Source organism: Paroedura picta, chromosome 11, assembly GCF_049243985.1.
Source record: "Paroedura picta isolate Pp20150507F chromosome 11, Ppicta_v3.0, whole genome shotgun sequence".
NCBI lineage: Eukaryota > Metazoa > Chordata > Lepidosauria > Squamata > Gekkonidae > Paroedura > Paroedura picta.
This window is the reverse complement of record NC_135379.1, coordinates 7,197,227-7,214,610: the sequence shown is the minus strand read 5'-3', so window position 1 is coordinate 7,214,610 and position 17,384 is coordinate 7,197,227. Positions and strand designations below refer to the sequence as shown.

The following is a 17,384-nucleotide window of genomic DNA, read 5'->3' as shown; positions in this document are numbered from 1 at the left end:
TTCAGAACTAGTTCTGATGGAGTGACCCCAATCTTGCCATGAGTGGGTGGTCAAGGAAGGGATGTAGAAGAAGAAGAAGAAGAGTTGATTCTTATATGCCGCTTTTCCCTACCCGAAGGAGGCTCAAAGCGGCTTACAGTCACCTTCCCATTCCTCTCCCCACAACAGACACCCTGTGGGGTGGGTGAGGCTGAGAGAGCCCTGATATCACTGCCCGGTCAGAACAGTTTTATCAGTGCCGTGGCGAGCCCAAGGTCACCCAGCTGGCTGCATGTGGGGGAGAATTGAACCTGGCATGCCAGATTAGAAGTCCGCACTCCAAACCACTACACCAAACTGGTTCTCTGTGCCAGTGTTTGTCTCTTGTGGCCCTTCCTTGCATATCTAGGGAATTACTAATTGCCGCTGTGGAATGGTAGGTGAATTTCCTCCAGGAGATTCTGGAGATTTTTGGAGGAAGGATCACTTGGGCATGAAATTGGGGTCACTGTGGGTGGGCAGGTAGTTGTGAGTTCCTGCACTGTGTGAGGGGTTGGGCTAGATGACTCTGGATGTCCCTTCCATGATTCTATGATTAGAAACTGAGAGTGAACTTTGGACAGATTAAGATATCTGCAAGGTGCCTTGGCAGCTGGCTTGGACAGGGAAGACACACATCCCTCCAGGTGCTTGAAGATGAGACAAGACTAAAGAGTTAAGCAGGCCTTGAGTTGATAGGATAAATATTTCTGGTTAATTAGATAATGACCAAATTTGGGAATATTATTCGGACTGTAAAAATCTGTACCCAGTGTGTCTCGGGGGGGGGGGATGCTGGATTTTAGACATGACACCGAGCCACCCCTTTTTAATGCTGCAGCTATTAAAACAGCACTTTGAAAGAATTCTCTGGCATTGTGGGCAATTTGGGTCTCTCCCCTCAATGAGTTAAAATGAACCTGAATTTCTTAACGGTGGAATCATCAGTTCCACCTTAAGAAAACTGTATCCATAGCATTTGCCTTAAGAATCACAGGCCAACAAATCAGCCTAAATTTAACTCCTATTTGTCATGGTAAATTAAATGTTGATGTTGAAAACCCTGTTGTGTGCATACAGAGAGACTTACATATATCTAAGGATCTCCTTGGATCCTGGCCAAAGTCTTCAGAACTAAAAGACAATTAAGCACACACTCTGAAAGCATTCTCGTAAAACAAAGAGAATCTGAAATCAAAGTAATTACAATTTTAAAGGGGGAATGGGAAGATTAGAGACCAGGGAAATGACAAGCCCTGCGTATTTGCAAAATGCAACGAACACATGCATGCCCATGAGGTTCTTTGTGTAGAAACATTTTTACATTTACTGTCAAAATTACAAGAACTGAAGAAGTACCTTCACTCTTTCTTCAAAGGGAACCACGAAAGGTAGTTCAGTCAGTATTGCCAGCTGTCGCTCCTCAGACACAGAAAGGGGAGCAGGTTCCAAGCCCACTTTTATTAAAAAAGAAAAACAGTTTTAACTACTAGTACGACACCCTTGTTTTCCAGTTTTCATACTTCCCGACACAAGATAAATACCTGCATTGCACACCAAGCATCTACCAGCATTCAAAGGGCCACATCAAGAGTTTCTGCACGTGAAGCTGCACTTTGGTGACCTCCCTTCATAACTGAAGCCAACCTTACTTTGCCTCAAACGGGCCGTACCCCAAATTCAGGAGTGCCAAATGAGGATCTGCAGCTAAGAAAGGAAAATGGCAAAGCCTACTGAAAGTAGGGGGGGGATCACTTGGACATGAAATCGGGGTCACTGTGGGCGTGTAGGTAGTTGTGAGTTTCTGCATTGTGCAGGGGGTTGGACTAGAAGCATGTGATTGCCCACAAACCTTCTTGGAGCACTAATACAGCCAACATGCTATTAGACATGTTCTATGGACTGGGTTGACGTATACTGGAGAGCCATCTTGGTGTAGGGGTGAGGAGTGCGGACTTCTAATCTAGTGAGCTGGGTTTGATTTCCCGCTCCCACACATGCAACCAGCTGGGTCACTTTTAGCTCACCACAACACTGATAAAGCTGTTCTGACTGAGCAGTACTATCAGGGCTTTCTCAGCCTCACCTACCTCACAGGGTGTCTGTTATGGGGAGAGGAAAGAGAAGGCAAATGTATTGAGACTCCTTCAGGTAGAGAAAAGTGGCATATATGAACCAACTCTTCTTCTTCTTCAAACATATCTGGCCCATGAAAGGCCAATACGTCTTGGTATATATGAAAGGCCAACGCATAAGCAAACCCAGGCATGCTTTGGCATAAACGGTGAAGAAAATTCTTGCAAGATCCACAATCCACCAGGCATTTGCCTGAGACCGACCACAGGTCCCCCTCAGACATCCCCTCCGTGGCCTGCACCAGTCTGGCCTCTCTACGGTTTTAGCTAAGTTTCTGTTCTTGTTATATGGTTGTTATTGGGATCATTGAAGTTGTGTTGTTTAGAACAACTGTTGGATTGTTATTGTTGTATTTAGCTATGTTATATGTTGATTCATTCCATGTATCCCCCTATGGTGTTGTATGCAAACCACCCTGAGCCATATGGAAGGGCGGTAAAGAAATCAGATAAATAAATAAATAAAATGGGGCATTAAAGCAGAAGCAATTCTCCACGTGGCAATTCTTCAGCATTTGTTTGTGGGGCAGCAGCAGCTGGCCCGCCTTTGGCAGAAACCATCAGCTGGAACAGACGCTATCATTTTAAGCTCTCTGAGTTATTTTTAACTAGAGCTATTTAAAGTGCCTATTTAGTGCAATAAGAACATAATGGCGCTAAGCAAGTCTTGGCAAATGCCACCATTGCAAGCCCTTGGAATTCCTGAAAGAGTACTTTGTTTAGTTTCCTTTCAGTAAACCTTTTTAATTACAGTCAATGTATGCTATCTATTAAGCGAAGGGTTAAAAGCATTTTAAACAGAAAAGTGCATGTACAGCAAAGGTAAACCACTATCTAACTTCGACAGTTCAATTATTCTGGCCAATTAGTCAATTTTATCTACATTGCTCCATCAACGTTTCCATCTTTAAAGAGAAATATGGGATGGAGTCATCAATACCCAGGACGTTTAGAACTCAAGGGCTCGCCATTTAAGTAAATGAAAAAGCACAAATAAACATGGCCATATGTGATCCAGGGACTCTTTCACACTAATTGGTTTTAGCCCATATGGAGTCAAGTGGGATTAAACAAATCACAGGGACACTGTTATGTGCCTGTCTTCACACAATCAAGTTGATCACATCTTTTTCATTTCAAGGACATTCACTGTCATCGACAAAGACAGGGACAAGCATGGAGAATGAAGTCTTTCTTGAACCATGAAGTAGAAGGCAGTACTCAGTGGAAGTGTATCTGATCTTGAACACAAAAATATCATCTTATACTGGAAAATAATAGGTTCAAAGACCAATTCTTCCCAACAGCTTACTGGTACGTACCACAGTTGGTCTGATATGCCCCTTTTCTCTACCCAAAGAATCTCTGTATAGAAGAGGTGGCCTAGGCAAATTCGTTTCAGCCAGGAAGAACACTGCTCCCTCTACCTTTCTCAAAGAGAGTTAATGAGAATTTAACAAGAAAATGTGGCATCCTCAGATCCCAAGGCCAAATGAAAAATAAATTCAGTCTTACCATCCAAGGTAGATTGCAGTGGTCCTATTCTTCCCATTCTTCTCACTCTCCACACATGTCTGGCTGACGGCACATAAAGCTGCGTAACCTAGTAGTTTATTAAACATTAAATCTCTCTTATTAAAAGCTTAGCCTAAGACATCTCTTTATAATGAAATCAACGCTGGAATCAGATTTTAAAATGCAGTTTGTATGTTGAAACAACACCAAACTTTCCCAAAATATCCTGTTGACTTGTCTTATCCCAAATATCCTATCCCCCCCACCCAAAAAAGCAAGTCAAACATGAATATTGAAAACAGAAGAGTTCAATGTCCAGTGTCCTTTAATTTACCTTTCCTATACCCCATGTGACCACATGGCTATGGGGATGGTACAAAACTCCTAAAGCTGAAATCCTACAAATATCTCCTTGGGTGCCATTGAACTCTGTGGGACTTTCTTCTGAGTAAATACACAGACCTTGACAGCAAGTACAACCAATGCCTTCATGAGGCAGGGAACTAAAAACAAGAGGCCTGAAGATCCCAAAACTGATGCATCAAGGGGCCAGGTTACGACTTTCACTGTTTGTTACCAATGGACACAATATGAATGTCAGGATTCACATTTTTAAAATTGTTGGGCAAGGCCAGGGGGGGGGGAATCTTCAGAAGAAAAAAAGTTCAGCAGTCACTTCAGTATTACCTTATCTGCTTTAATGTTTTCTTGTTCTGACAACCAATGATTTGGTGGACAGAAGTTTCTTCTTGTATCTCTAGACTTCAGCATTTTCACCAAGTTAGTGATTACCTGGATGGGGCAGAATAGTTCCATTCAATAGAAAGTGTTATTATGCATATAAGAAAGGCAGTTACACAACTATAAAAGGCGACTATGAAGCAATATGTTTATACATCAACAACAGGAACATGCTACATTGTTCTTAAGAGAAGTGATTAAGTAATTGAAGAACTGGCCTTAGTTCCACTAGATAGTTATCTGGCACTAGTTCCCTGTGCAAATTGCTCAGCATACACTTCAGCAGGAAGGTCACGAAATCTCAATGTAACCAAATAATCATTTCACCACACTAGGAAAGGTTACTGTGTTAGAATCTGTATAGTATTTCCTCACCATACGATGCCTTGACATGCATAATTAAAAGCCAGATAAAGAGCTTAGTAACTTTGAAAATAAACCCTATTCCCTTTGAACTTTTGCCTCTTTTGTATTAAAAGTGGGTAATGCTGCTTTTCAGGCCAAAGCCAGCAAGCTGCCAACTGAAAGTGTGCATGTATCTACAATCCTTCAAAGGGAGGGGGGGATATGCCCTATGCTCAGGCACATGTTGGAACATGCTTCCCTTCTCTAGGCCCTTTCATGACCCCCGCCAGCTGTGCATATGGTGATCCAGGGCTCAGATTGCAGATGAAGATAAAGACACATTCAGTGGCAGATTTCAAAACCTGACATGCACACCTAGAGCTAACCAAGTAAAAAAGCAGTTTTCTGTCTAGTGGAGTAAGAGGAAAGCATATACAATGTTAATATACATATGCAGTAAGAAAAAATATTGACAAGCATTCATGATCGAAAGAGGCATGACAGAAGAATACGATTGATAATACTGTAGGTGAGCAAACTTACACAAGCATACTAGAAAATGACTTATCAAATGCTCTAAACCAGGGGTAGTCAACCTGTGGTCCTCCAGATGTCCATGGACTACAATTCCCATGAGCCCCTGCCAGCAAATGCTGGCAGGGGCTCATGGGAATTGTAGTCCATGGACATCTGGAGGACCACAGGTTGACTACCGCTGCTCTAAACTAGGGAGAGCAAACTAGGATTGTGAGTCCAGTGGCACCTTTAAGCCCAACAAAGTTTAATTCTGGGTTTAAACTTTCATGTGGATGCACACTTCCTCAGATATCGGAAGAAGTACCATATCTAATGAAGCATGCATGTACACGAAGTCTTACAGCCATAATTAGACTTTGGTCTTAAAGGTGCCACTGGGCTCAGCTTTGGTCGGCTGCTTCAGACCATCACAGCCACCCACCTCAAATGACCATAATGCAAGCTACACTTTATTTTTCCTGATCTCTGCCACCTCCACAGGGACAGCCAGAGGATGGTCTTCCTCCTTACTTGGCAGACACCTGTGTGTGACTTTGCATTTCCTATAAAGGAGGGTTGTTTGCCTGACGGAAATAACTGGTTGATAAATTGTCAACACCTATAGTGGGATAAAGGCCAATGGTTCAGGCCAGTAATGAAAGTGGTTCCCTTTGAACGCCAATCTGAGGAATCTTCTTAGTGACTAGCCTCTTTTAATTATTTCTTTTCACAACTGGGAAAGTGCCTGCCATTAATTACTAACCTTGACATCTTTATTTCTCCAATGTTTTTGTAAACTACAACTGAACCCAAAAGACTGATTGCCACTTTTTAGCAACGAATTATCACACTGCATAATGTTATATCACACAGTTTGCTATCAATTTAGTTTTGCCTTATATCTGTACTCTTATGAACCTTGTTCCATTGTCTGAGGAAGAGTGCATGCACACAGAAGCTCACGCCTTGAATGAATATTTGCTGGTCTAATGGGCACTACTGGACTCAAATTTTGTTGTGCTAATTCAGACCAGCATGGCTACCCACTTGACTCTATCTTTAAGGAATCTTCTGTGTAGCTTCTGGGTTGGAATAGGCTTCAATTAGTTTGGCTGTGAAACAGAATGAGCCAGTCACTGTTTGAATGGCCAAGTGGTGTGACGCTCAGGCAGTCACAATCAAGGGTCTCCCCTCATCTGAGGGTGGGGAAATAGTGGCCAGGAGCAGGGAAGCTTAAATGACTCTTGAATTTTCACACTGCTAAGGAGGCAGTGGGAAGCATTTTTTTTAAGTCTCTTAGGCATGAGGAAGGCCTGGAGGATCATTGTCCATGGGGTCGCGATGGGTCAGACACGACTTCGCACCTAACAACAACAGGCATGAGGACTGTATACAATTCTTCTTTGTGCTTTAAGGCGATGATGAGGAATTCCCACTCATCCTAATTAAGATAACAAAGGGAAAGAGGCTAATTTGGTTAGCCTCAAATTACTAGAGGTGCTTTGTAAAAATGAAGCCATACGTCCAGCTGGCTGCTAACCAGTAAAGGTGGTTTTGGGTGCTGAGTGGAAGCCCCTCCCCCTTGTTGTTGCTCTGAGAGACTACTCTGTCTACAACCAATAGGGGATAACTTCCTGTCCCACAAGACAGTCCCTGCCACTGGAGAGTGTCTTCCTGTTTTGGAAGATGGCAGCCCCACTGAAGAACAATAAATAAATGCTATGTTAAAACTGCTTCTTTTATTTGTGCAGTACATATATTATCTGGATGGAACTAAGATGGCCAGTCCAATCAAGGTGCGTTCACTGGCTTTTTACTAGCCCCTCTCATTTATCCATTCCCCATTATGTTCTGGTGGCTGAATCCCAAAATTCCACTGTCCCCTTGGCAAACACCCTACCAACTTCGTGAACAACATGTTCATAATGCAGGAGTCCAGTTAAAGACTTGGATAAGGAAGATGTACAGCATTATCACAACCTGCTTGAGCAGAGGAACTGAACTAAATCCCCATTTCCCTTCTGAAGTTGTATTAGGTCTGATAGTAGTACAATAAAATGGTGACTATGCAGCCCAGGGCATTTTTCAAATAATTGTTTTAGTGCTCTGTGAACATAGCATTAGTGGAGAGGTGTCAAAAGTAGCAAAGAACTTAATGGACGTTCAACAGTTTTCTGAAGGGGGAAAAATGACCTGGTTTGTTAAGTGTGGTTTTACATGTTGGGGGGAGGGTACTGAATGGTACTGAAAAAATACCATTAAGAGATCTGCTTTGATTACAAAGAAAGCCTTTCAGCAGCTTGCCCTTTGCCAAATTCAGTGCAGGTTAGCAAAATTGTCTCTAGAGATTCCATTAGGCCCTAAGCACAGACATCATGAGAAGATATTACACATGAAGGGAAGCAATTTGAAAAATAGTCCATGGAATTAAGTGAAGACCAAAATCATCCCTACATATTGTGATAACCAAGTCTCCAGAATCTTGTTCACATAGTTACTCAATTATCTGAGAGATGATTGCAAAGGATCAACTCCAAAAATTAAGCACCGATTTAAGTTTTAAAAATCTTGTCCTGTAACATTCCTCCCAAGTCTACATTTATCATTTTGTATGCACAGGGGATACCTTTACCTTTACCTTTACACTCCAGAAAGGAGATAACAGTTCTAAGTGTTTTGTACTGCACAGAAAGGATGCATCCACCTCAGTGATCTTTCAGGGAGTGACACAGAGGAATCCTTACTTAAAGGACTACTCCCCAATGCAAAGTGCGAGGAGAAGGAGGAGGACGAGGAGAATCACTGCTCTGTGAGAACACCTCTATCCAGGCTGTGATGAGCCCAAGGTCACCCAGCTGTCTGCATCTGGAGGGGCAGGAAACCAAACCCATCTCATCGGATTAGAAGACGCTACTCATAACCACTAGAAAGTTCCCTGAAGTTGCAGTCAATTTATAATGACCCCATAGGAATTTCAAGAGATGCACAGAGGATCTTTGCCACTGCCTACCACTGAACTTCCTTCGTGCTCTCCCATCCAAGTATTAACTGTGATTCAACAGCCACATTTGGGAATGTGACGGTGATCAAAGTCAGGAGTCTTAAACTAACTGTATGCACAGAATTTTGACACATATGCAGACAAGCAATGTCAAAAGTCTATTATGAACTAAAGCTTTTATTATCAGCCCTTCCTCCAATGCAAAGAGCCTTCAGGCAGCAGAATGAGCCTCTTCGGAAGGCACTTTGCATTGGTGGAAGAACCTAATGAGCAGAATTAAAACTTTGGATCCAGCCCAATGTGATTAGCTGAATGGATGTAAGTACTTAGACAGCACAAAGACATGGCATTTTCACAGCATGCAAACAGATACACGGGACATCTTTCCACCGTCTGCAAAATGAAGACGGACAATGAAAAGATGTGTAATTATATTAAAACCGTACAAACACCGATTAGATCAATCTGCAAAATTAGAACTTTAGTGGTGCATTAGTACAGTATCCAACACAATCAAAACATTATCAGTCCCTCTCATTACTAGTAATGTCCATAATGTTCATGCTCATAAGTGAAATGTGTTGTAAAAATCGGACAAAATGGGTGGGATAGAGGCTATTGTAGACTTGTAGAATGAATAAGCATTCCTTAATTAGCCCATCAGGTTAAGTGCAAGCATTAATGGGCCTTTCCTAAAGTCTAGCATGACATCTTTCTCCAAACATGGCCAAGAAGAAAGTTCCATTAGCAATATTAATACAAGCTTAGTTGATCATTTTCATTCAATTAACTTCTTTCAATTAAATAGATAGCTTGACAAAAGCAGTGATAAAAGACCTGGAGGGACGGCTGATGACTCGAACTGAACATTAGTGTGCGAGAGGTCGCTGGTATTAAACCGACTGTAAATCTAGCATTCAATTTGGGAAATGCATTTCTGCTGCTTCCACTCCTTTAATGAGTAATTTTAGCTGACTATATGTGTTTGCTGCAGAAATTTCACGGCAAGTCAAGCACTTTCTTGTACAACAGTCATATCCATGGATTCTCCCTACTCTGCACCAACGTTTTTTAGTGTTCCGCAACCATGAGATGGGAGAGGGAAATCAAAGTGGGGAGAACATTTGTGGTTATTCAGAAACATTTATTAGAAGAAACCACACTCCTGAAGCCCTTAGTTAGGAACAGCCTTCCTGAAATATTGGGGCAATTCATTGACAAGCAGCCTTTTAAGACAGTAGCCAAGGTTCGTTGAATCCACACGGAGGCTTCCTACATTCCCAGCTGCTCTCTGAAATGTGTAACAACTATGAAGTGACCAGTGATGAATGGACAGCAAACAAGCGTCCCCAAGATGAGGCTGAAGATAGACTGTATCATAAAGGCCACAATCCTAAACACACCAGACTACTCTGGGCCATCCAGGTCTAGGATTCTCCCATGGAAGTCAGCAGACTTTACTTCTGAACATGCAAGCTTAAGATTGCACTGCAAGTCTAGCAACCCAACTGAGCTCATTCAACCTCTCTTTCCCAGTTTCAGTTTATCTCCGTGGGAGAAGGCACCCAACACAATGCAAGCCCTCACTATGTTTTTAAAACAAAAGGGTCCAGCTGATGTTGTTGGTTCTGTAAGGAACCCATTTCCCCCAAGTCCTGCTCTCTTGTCCCATTTTGCTGCGTTGTTCCCAACTGCCAGGAGTGGGCAAGAATTTTTGGGCCATGCTGCACAGAAACCAAAATACACCTTGCTGAATCAGAACCAATTTTCTTCTATGTCAGTTCCTTCTTTCGGCATTTCTATACCTCTCAAGAAAAGAGGGCTTCACAATATCAGGACGTATTTTCAATTCAAAACCTGTATTAAAACTAATAAGACTATCCATTTTAGAGGGTAATTATTTGAACTGAGAGAGAATACTGTGTTGACTTAAGTACTCCCTGCCGCTTGATTCAAGCACTTAGGCTAACCTTTTTCAACCTTTTGACTGTGGAGGAATCCCTAAAATATTTTTCAGGCTTTTAGGAATCCCGGAAGTGGTGACATGCTCCTTCAAAGAAGTGGGTGCAGAAGTAAGATGTGGAAGCCAGTCAACTGAGCCTTTATTTTTTTAATTGGATTTATTTATTTGACTTCTATGCCACTCTACCCACCATTTCCATTGTGAAGAGACTAGGTCTGTAGAACAACAGGAGAAGTGGGCTTCAGTGCCATCTAGTGAAGTCAGCAGCCATCCAAACTTCTGGGAAAAGACACAAAACCCCTGGGGAGTTCTCACGTAACCCCAGGGTGTCCCAGAACCCTGGCTGGGAATCCCAGACTTTGGCTGTTACCTTCATGCTTAAAATGCATGAATAAAGCAGTCCTGCAATTTCTGTTAGTTTACTCGATATAGAAAACACACCATATGTACCTTAAATAGCTGGATCCATCGTTTCTGTTCTGTTTGTATGCACTGTTGCATTTCTGTATTTGTGGTGACACCAACACTTCTAAACGCTGCAATATATTCTTCACGAACTTCTGGCTTGGTTTCTGGATATGCCAGTTTAATAATTCCTAAGCAAGCGTCTCGAAGGCAACGAGATAATATTACCAGTTCTTCTAATGTAAAAGGCATCATTGATGATTGTCTTTGACCTACAACTAGACAAAACACAGATTCGTAAGAATAATAAAATCAGAGTCCTGTAGCACCTTTAAGACCAACAAAGATTTATTCAAGGCGTGAGCTTTCGAGTGCAAGTACTCTTCATCAGACTAAGAACTGACCAAAACTGGGCTAGCCTGGGCCATCCATATAACTATTAACTGTTAATAAATATTATTCTTAGTTCAATGTATATATAGTTGCACTCTACCATCTGCCATTGTCACTTGAATGCACTCTACATTAAAGTCTGTTTTAAATGTTATGCCAGTAGGAATATATAAGAGTGCTTGCACTCGAAAGCTCACGCCTTGAATAAATCTTTGTTGGTCTTAAAGGTGCTACTGGACTCTGATTTCATTGTGCTACTTCAGACCAACACGGCTACTCATTTGAATAAATTTGTAAGAAGTTATTCTTGTTTCAGTTAAAAAGTCAGGGGTTTGTTGTTTTTTACTCTACCGTAATGAATACAGTTATGAAAAGGAAAACACTAGCACAGATACAAATTTTGAAATTCTTACCATCTATAGGATCACCGAAGAATTCGTTATCGTGTATAGAAATAAGTGAGTGACTAAACAAAGAGCTAAAAAGGTAGAAGAGGGGGATGATCCGACTGGAGTCCTCTAAAGACATTGGCGAGCCTCGTGATATCACCTGCAGTAATGGCACCATAGACCTTAAGAAACGGAGAAAGTGATGTCAATTTAGACATGTCACTGGAAAATGGGAAAGAAGTCTAAATGGAGGTGGTATGCCAATGCCTGACTGCGTGTAGCAACCCTAGACTTCTTTGGTAGTCTCCTACCTAAATTCGAATCCGGGCCAGTTCTAATCCGGGCTAGCCTGCTTAATTTGCAAAGGCATATTCTGTAAAATATTGTTACTTTATATTGTTAAAATACTGTTACTTTATTGTAAGCCGAAGGGGCAGGTTTACTTTTCTGCTCAGTAATTTCCAAGATCCCACACAACTGGGCTAGCCTGGGCCATCCATATAACTATTAACTGTTAATAAATAGTATTCTTAGTTCAATGTATATATAGTTGCACTCTACCATCTGCCATTGTCACTTGAATGCACTCTACATTAAAGTCTGTTTTAAATGTTATGCCAGTAAAGTTGTCTTGAGTCTCGAGTCTGTTTTAAACTATTTTATATATAGGCAACATGGACAAATTAATGTAAAGCAATCTCAAAAACAGCATGTTCTGACAGGGGTGGTGGTGGGGGGGATTAAGGTCTGTTGAAGCTAAACCACAAAAGCCAAAACACAGTGGGTTTTTACCAGGGTGCCCAATACTTCTACTCACGGATGTAAATAGACTCTCAGATCAAGAGGCAGAACTTATTACATTCCACATACATCTATAAAAATATTTTAATTTCAATTTATCCAAGCCAAACCAAGCCAACATTATCAGTGGGTAGCCCACTATGGAAATTCTATAAACTTTATTATATCCATGATAGCATTTAGCATAAAATTAGTTTAGACTCAGTAATTTATCCTCTCAACATTCTTTCACTCACCATCTTACTTGCGGTTTCGTTTAGATTTTTAATGCCAAGTGCTACATACCCAGTGATCATTCGTGTTGTCATCGAGGAGATTAAATACCAAAGATGCCTCAGGAACCTGGCATTAAAAGCTAGGCTATACAGAAGTCTAAAAAAAAAGAAAGAAAGAAAAATAACCACTGTTATTGAAGTACATCAGACAGGTCTTCTGTAAAAGATCTGTTAACTTTCCTGCCAACATCTATGACAAAGAAAATTCTCAAATACATAATGTTTCCAGTATTAGTCAACCGATTATGTCACGTAACCATCCAGATGCCTTTTAAAGTAATGGTGATAGTGCCCGTTTATCATCCGGAAAGTAATCAAATACAGAAGTGACCTGCGTAACGTTAACCTGCTCTTCCATTCCTCACCCATCATTAGAGAGCTGTTCCATATGAGAGCACACTTATTCATGCGGATTTGCAGCACTAGAGGTGTTTGGAGAAAAATATCAAAATCTAGCAATAAAACCAAGCGCTTGACAAAGGCTGGCTTAATTTTATTTGTATTCCCTCCCCCTTTCTTCCCAGGAGTTCAGAGTGGTGCTCTGGCTTCTTTCCCACCTATATTCATTATCTGAGGCAGGTTAGGCTAGGAGAAAATGTCTGACCCAAAGTCAGCCAATGAGTTTCATAGTGACATATTTGACAACAAATAACATTATGGACCTTTTTGCAAAGAAGCACACAGCCGGATTCTCCAGTACTCAGGGGAGGAATAAGAAATATTTACTGGCCAAGGATTCAGCCAACACAAAAGGGACCAGAACAAGCCATAACAGATCAAAGATGTTTTTAACCTACCCTGCTGAAAATTGTAAAAAATCTCTTATACACATCTGTATTTATATACTGACCTCTGATGAAGATAAGAATGATTGAAACATGTTATGTCTGACCTTGTGAGCATTACTGGTGTACTCACCGAGATGTTTTATGTGTGCCAAAGTAGATATTCTTTTATGGTTTTTAAACATTTTTTGAGCTCTAATAATAAATTGGTTGTATTTTTCTACATTTGATTTTATCCCTAGCATTTCTATTTCTTGAGTTGAGATTTGAACCTGACTCTCTGCAGGCCTAACCAAACTCCATTCCTACCATGTGGGCTCTCACTTTATTAGAACTATACATTCTGCTTTTTTAGATTACAATGAGGCAAAGCTGTACAGCACACACTTCAATAGCATCCAGGGAAGAAGTTTTGTGGAACTATATATGTTTACAAGTGTCTCCTTCCATAGATTCCAGAAATGCCTACAAGCACTTAGTGTGTCTATTTTTCTCGTTACACAACAAAACCTAGATATTATCTACGATAAACCAAGACCAACTGTTAGAAATCCAAATAAAAACTTACATTTCTCAACATTTAAATGAATAAATAAATCCAGAATGTTCACAGATCTTTTCCTAGTTGATTTCCTCTCATTCCCTAAGTAGAAGGACAACTTGGGATCCAACCTACTCTAAATTTCCAATGGAAAAAGCTTTGAACCAGCCATCGCATGAACATCACTTCACACTACAAATATTGCAATTGACACTTCGTAACAATACTTGTAACAATACATTTCAGTGAGCTCAAATTCTTCTTAAAAGCAGTGTTGTCTTCAGTTCTGCTAGTTCCCATACTTACAACTCTTATATTTCTTGTTAATTCATTCATAACTCTTTTTTCCTTAACTCAGATTATTTAGAGGTGCTGATTCAAAAACATTCTTCTTAATTCATTTATTTTAAAAGTAAAGGTCTCCCCTGTGCAAGCACCGAGTCATGTCTGACCCTTGGGGTGACGCCCTCCAGCGTATTCATGGCAGACTCAATACAGGGCGGCCTTGCCTTCCCCTGTCATTACCATTTTACTCCCCAGCAAGCTGGGTACTCATTTTACCGATCTCGGAAAGATGGAAGGCTGAGTCAACCTTGAGCCGGCTGCTGGGATCGAACTCCCAACCTTATGGACATTGCTTCAGACAGCATTTCTGCTGCTTACCACTCTGCGCCACAAGAGGCTCATTTATTTTACAACATCTTAAAAAACTACGGTTCTACAGACAGCTCACAACTCAAGAACAGAAGCAAGTTAAAATGTTACAAAAACAGAGCAGCAGCAAGAGAGCTTGCATGAGCATTAAGACAGCAGAGACAACCTCCAGCGGCAGCCCGATTTCTCCACAACAAAAATAAATGCCGGCAGCAATAATTGATGGTGAAAAGTGCCATCAAATAGCCTACTTTGGATGACCCCCTAGGGCTTTCAAGACAAGAGATGAACAGAGGTGATTTGCCATTGGCTGACTCTGCATAACCCAGGTGAGTTCCTTGGTGGTCTCCTGTCGTAGCACTAACTAGGTACTATATATATTTAGATGCCATTAAAAGACTAAAGACAAGTCTTCCCTGGGCACCTATTAGGACAAGCACCAGTTGAAGCAGCGCAGGGAAGAATCCCATCACCAAGATGCTACAACAGAACAGCACCTTGTTTGTGAAACTAGAAATAGTTGAAACAGGGTCTCACAATGATTTTAACAGCCAGGCAGGTGTGAACTAAGGAACAAAAAGCAGCCAGTGATAGCTTTCCTAATTTGCTAGCACCTTCTACCAAACTGAACCAAATCAGTCAATAAATATGCATTTGTAACTGAATGTAGGAACGGCTGCTTCTGACGAGAGCTGTGAATCATATCCTATCTAGCTTAAATGGGGAAATAGCATCTACTGGCAGCCCAAAAAACAGTTAAATCCACAGCTTTGTTGCATTTCTGTTAAGTTAAAGGATCCACTAGCTCCCTTTTTACCCACAACTGCTATTTTATGAGGACCCTGAAGCAGGCATCTAATTGTTCACCAACAGGTACCAGATTTATGTGCATCTGACAAAAGGGTATTTTGAGCACCACTGGGGATTTAAAATTTTTTTTAAGGTGTCACATTCCTTCTTCTCAATAGGAGAGATTAAATGACCCATTAAGCTTTATTTAGCTGAGGCACCGCTGTAAGTTAATTAGTTAAAGGCAACATTTTCAGGCTAGGTCATAAATTGGGCACAGTTTCCCCCGCAGAGACCGTTTAAGTTAATGAAGAGAATACAATAGAATGAGACAAGCACATGCTGCATGATAAAGGTCACTCCGGCAGGGCAGCATATTTTGACACTTCCTCGAAACTGGAAGGTGCCACAGGTGGAAGATAACAGATGCGACCGCAATTAAATGAAATTAAATGAGCCATTCAACTTCACTGGCGTAGAATTCTAAATGAATGTAGCTTTTTTTTTTTTTTGCTACTGCTTCTCTGTGACTTCCATCAATCAAGGCTGCACCAATAAGCAAAGCCTGTGATCAATATTTTAAGACAACGGTTTTGGCATTTTTACCGGGAACAAGTCTGCATCATTGTTGTTTGCTGTGGGTGTGTTTTGAGCCAGAGGAGTGTTTTCATGATAAACATGATAAATGTTCTTTTCAAGGTGAAAAAACCTTCTAGAGAAATACAACTGCTCCCTACAGAGATTATCTGGATTGCCCACATGGAGGTGGAATTGTTAAAATATTCCATAATGCTGATTTTCCAAAGCCTTGTGTTGAGTTTCAACAGCTGTGGTCTAATTAATTGTTGACTTGCAGAAACCCCAGAGGGTTGGGAATGGTTGAGAATCATCACCGTGTACACACTCACCTGCCCCCCCCCCTTCCAGGTCCATCATTGGCCATTCTCAGGGGCGGTCGGGCGGCATGAACATGCATGGTCATATCACCCGATAAACATTTAACAAATTTTTAAAAATATATACACAGAAATTAAATATATAACAGAAATGAAAGAGATGTACATGTGACTCCATGGGTCTAACAACTGACTACACTCTAGTATCAGTCTAGGGTTGTTCCATATGTCGAGGGGAGAATCCCTGTTGCATCAGGGACTTCAACCATCGAACCTCATGAACCAAGAAAACTAACATGAGACTGAAATCATTCAGGCCTAGGAGCCCTCTTCGGGTACCAAAAGGAACAGATGGGCACAATACCAGATTCTGAATAGACTATGTTTTGGCCGTCAACTCACAGCTCACTTACGATGAGCCGCATTGGGTTTTCAAGGCAAAACGCATTCAGAGGTGGTTTGCCATTGCCTGCCTCTGGTATTCCTTGGAGGTCTCCCATCCAAATCCTAGCCAAGGTCGACCCTGATGACAAGATCAGGCTAATCAGGTCAAGATCTGGACTTTAATACTGGAAATCTGACCTTCTCCTTGTACCTGGTCAATACAGCAGTGTCTACTACCTGATGTACTTTCCGTTCAAGCTGCTCCAGCTGAAAACTATCCATCTACACAACCCTGTGCTTGCCAGCACACTCCCCAAATTTCAATTCCAATTCAGGCACTATGGCCCCAACCTAGCCTGACAATCACTTTCATGATTCACACTAGAAATCCATTTAACACATGGAGCACCAAGTATACATATGATAATGCCCTATGTTTTTCCATAGGAAAGAAGGAAAAATTAGCGGGGAAAGCTAAAAAATGTAGCCATGCCAATACTAAATTTTGCAGAGTTGTGATCCACGGCTACAGCATGCATAATGAAAAGAAGTGAACTCCTACATCTTCATGGAACACAGCAATCTCTCACAGCTACATCTAATTAAAGAGAGACAAAAGCAGTAACTCATATCCCACTTCGGGGTTAAGCTTGCCAACATACGAATTTTAGTTTAATCTGAGTTTCTCTCGATTCTAAGAGGCACTAAATGGACATAAAACAGAATTAGAAGGCAGTCAAAGAAAATTGATTCCACAAAAAAAACCCGGAAGAGAACACTGGGTGAAATTAACTAAATAATATAAAGAGTAATTACGTGGCTATTACACATAGTGTTA

General features: G+C 41.2%; 1 protein-coding gene across 1 annotated transcript in view; it reads right to left on the bottom strand.

Moving 5' to 3' along the window:
- The window catches only part of UBE3C (ubiquitin protein ligase E3C), a 60,869-nt gene that overhangs the window by 21,391 nt on the left and 22,094 nt on the right, over positions 1-17,384 (bottom strand). Inside the window, exons 11-16 of the mRNA XM_077304451.1 lie at positions 12,508-12,594; positions 11,446-11,603; positions 10,685-10,917; positions 4,356-4,460; positions 3,669-3,756; positions 1,378-1,475 (exon numbers count right to left, since the gene is read on the bottom strand). Of these exons, the coding sequence (XP_077160566.1) occupies positions 1,378-1,475; positions 3,669-3,756; positions 4,356-4,460; positions 10,685-10,917; positions 11,446-11,603; positions 12,508-12,594 (769 nt within the window). The remainder of the gene's footprint in view (positions 1-1,377; positions 1,476-3,668; positions 3,757-4,355; positions 4,461-10,684; positions 10,918-11,445; positions 11,604-12,507; positions 12,595-17,384) is intronic.